This window comes from Chrysochloris asiatica, unplaced genomic scaffold (genome assembly GCF_000296735.1).
Source record: "Chrysochloris asiatica unplaced genomic scaffold, ChrAsi1.0 scaffold00096, whole genome shotgun sequence".
NCBI classification, from domain to species: Eukaryota; Metazoa; Chordata; class Mammalia; order Afrosoricida; family Chrysochloridae; genus Chrysochloris; species Chrysochloris asiatica.
This window is the reverse complement of record NW_006408614.1, coordinates 2,411,996-2,414,719: the sequence shown is the minus strand read 5'-3', so window position 1 is coordinate 2,414,719 and position 2,724 is coordinate 2,411,996. Positions and strand designations below refer to the sequence as shown.

Sequence of the window (2,724 nt, the reverse complement as noted above, 5' to 3'; positions counted from 1 at the left end):
TGGGGCTGTTTTATTTTCATTTCATCACTTTCTGGTGGGCAAATTCCGAGCAGCTCCTCAACACCTCCTCGCCTCCCGCAGCCCCTGGTTTGGTACGCAACCAATGGTCCCTCCCCGTTTGCTGGCACCAAGAGTCCCCCCAAATCTCAACCAATCAGGCCCCACATTTTGGGACAACGACATCCAACTCTCCTCCCATCCCCCACTAGGGGCCACGACTCAGTCCCTCCCCTCTGATTGGTACCAGATGCAACCCCTCCCCACATTCCCCCAAGTTCTTCAAGCCATCCCCCTCCCCTATTTTCGGGCCAGGTACCCAGGCCCCCTTCACTTTTAGAAGAATCCCCAAGCGTTTACCCAGAGAATCAGCCCCTCGCACCCCCTCCCACTCCTTGGACTGGCTTTCTGCACCCTCCAAGCCCCCTTCCCACTCTGGATGACTACCCTGCCAAGCCCCCCGCCCCAGCCGAGCCTCCCGTCCTGCCCCGGTTCCCGGCCCTCTCACCCGCGCGGGGGTCAGCAGGATTTCGGCGGCCGGACCGGGGGCCGATGCCCCAGCCGCCGCCTTGTCGGCCTTGTCGCCCTTGACGCCAGCCACCGCGGGCTGGAAGCTGATCTTGACCATGGTTGCGCCCGCCGCTAGTCAGCCCACCACAGCCTCCACCCGGGCCACTGAGCTCCGCGCTCTGCACTCACCGGAAGTTTGGAGTCCGCTCGCGGCCTCGTCTATAGCCCCGCCCCTGCGGCCCCACCCCCACCCCGCCCCACCCCGCCTCCGCTGGGGCCTTGGAGACCCCTGTGGAGTGCGCTTGGAGGGCTGCGGCACGCTCCACCAATCTATCAGCAACCACCCCTACTCCATCACTCTTTCAGCACACTCACTCACTCGTTCATTCATTCGTTCATTCATCAAGCATGGACTCCGCTCCCTTCCCCCAACTTAACTCCTCTGGGTTCCTTATCATCAGCTCCCCCAAGCCCAGACTCACTGCCATCCAGCTGATTCTGACTCATAGAGCAGAACTGATCCATAGGGGTTCTTCAGTGGATCGGCTGATGGGTTTGAACTGAAATCTTGCACTTAGCAGCCCGAAGCATAACCAACTGCCGCCAAGGATCCTTTTTCCCAACACAGTCTTTCTTTGTTAAAACTTTGCCAGGAAAACCGCAGGGCAGAGTCTAGACAAGTTCCCTACCCCTCACCCCCAACACACACACACACACACACACACACACACATCTTTGAAAAATCCTGGGGCCTCCACTGTACCTGCTCCCACCGTCTCTCCTCCCACTTGCCCTTGGCCAGGTACGTGCTCCAATCTTGTACCCATTCACCATCTGCATTCCCCATCATCCTTGGTTCTTCATTCCTACAGAACCTTCCAGAGGACCTCTGGGTGCTCAGGCAGCCATAGCTGAGCACCAAAATGAAGCGTTAGTCTAAGGCTCAGGTACGGGTACACCCATCCTGGGTTCTCCATGTCTCACTCACCCAGGAGAATTTTGGCAAGTGTGGTGGGAAGATCCCTAGGTTGGTGTCTGAAGGCTGGAATTCCAGTCCAGAAGCATCATGGGAATTGGAGAGACGAGGTTTTCTGTGGTTGAGAGTCAGCTCTTGGCACCCAATCCCTGGGTCTTTGCTCACTCTCCCTAGAGAAGGCTGATTGGGAGAACCTAGCAATCCACCTACAACCTTGTGCTGAAGGTCTGGTTTTGGTTCCCAATGAGGGCAGAAGGCCTGAGAAACCACAGTCCACCTGACCTCTTCTCCTCAGTCTTGTGAGGCTGACTTGAGACCTTGATGTCCTCCCCATCCTATACTTGGACCTGTTAGATAATCTTAACTCAGATCTTAGATACCTTGAGGACAGATGGGGAGAGGAAGGAGAAGAGGCCAAAGCCTGAAGAAATGGGAGAGGAAATAGGATTTCAGAAGATGATGGTTTGGAGGCGATGAGGAGGAATTTGTCTGGTTGACAGAGAGGAAGGTGCTGTGGATGATTGTTAATCAGCTCAGTAAACTCTTATGTAAATCTTGTGATTTGTTGTTGTTGTTGTTGTTAAGTGCCGTCGAGTCGGGTCCGACCCATAGCGACCCTGTACAGGGTTTCCGAGGGTGTAAATCCTTACGGGAGTAGAAAGCCTCATCTTTCTCCCGCGGAGCAGCTGGTAGTTTTGAACCGCTGACCTTAAGGTTCGCAGCCCGATTCGTAACCACTACGCTACCAGAGATTGCAGAGGTTAAATGGGAGCCAGTCTTAAACTCCCAGCTCTTGGTTAGGTTCCTATCATCCGCTTCTCAACATTTGCCCCTATGAGCCAAGCTCAGCTCTATGGCGAAAAATAGAAAAGACACAATCCAGCAATTGAGGACCGGGAAAACCTGCTTCCTACCCAGTTCTTCCACAGAGTCCTCTTCACTGCAGCCCCTGACTCTTGTAACACACATTGCCCTCCTGACCCTGAGGGAAACAATTGTGGTTAGCCCTGGGCACTCAGATCTGTTGTTGTTGTTGTTGTTAAGTGCCCTTGGGTCGATCCCAACCCATAGTGACCCTAGTGAGCTTGATTTGAGCTGGTGACCTTGCAGTTCAAATGACTTTTCAGTCTGGCCCATTAGCCCACAGCGCCACACAATCATCATGATTGTAACTCATGACGATCCTGCCACGTGTTACAGAGTAGAACTGCTTCATAGGTTTCCAAAGCTTTGATCTTTCT

General features: G+C 54.3%; 1 protein-coding gene across 4 annotated transcripts in view; it reads right to left on the bottom strand.

Annotated features, from left to right (window-relative positions):
* Positions 1-625, bottom strand: part of ITM2C (integral membrane protein 2C) — an 11,969-nt gene extending 11,344 nt beyond the window's left edge. For 3 of the 4 annotated variants that reach the window (XM_006866731.1, XM_006866733.1, XM_006866734.1), the window contains exon 1: positions 506-625. In XM_006866731.1, the coding sequence (XP_006866793.1) occupies positions 506-625 (120 nt within the window). The remainder of the gene's footprint in view (positions 1-505) is intronic. The other variant, XM_006866732.1, reaches the window with a different exon arrangement.
* Positions 626-2,724: the final 2,099 nt, after the last annotated feature.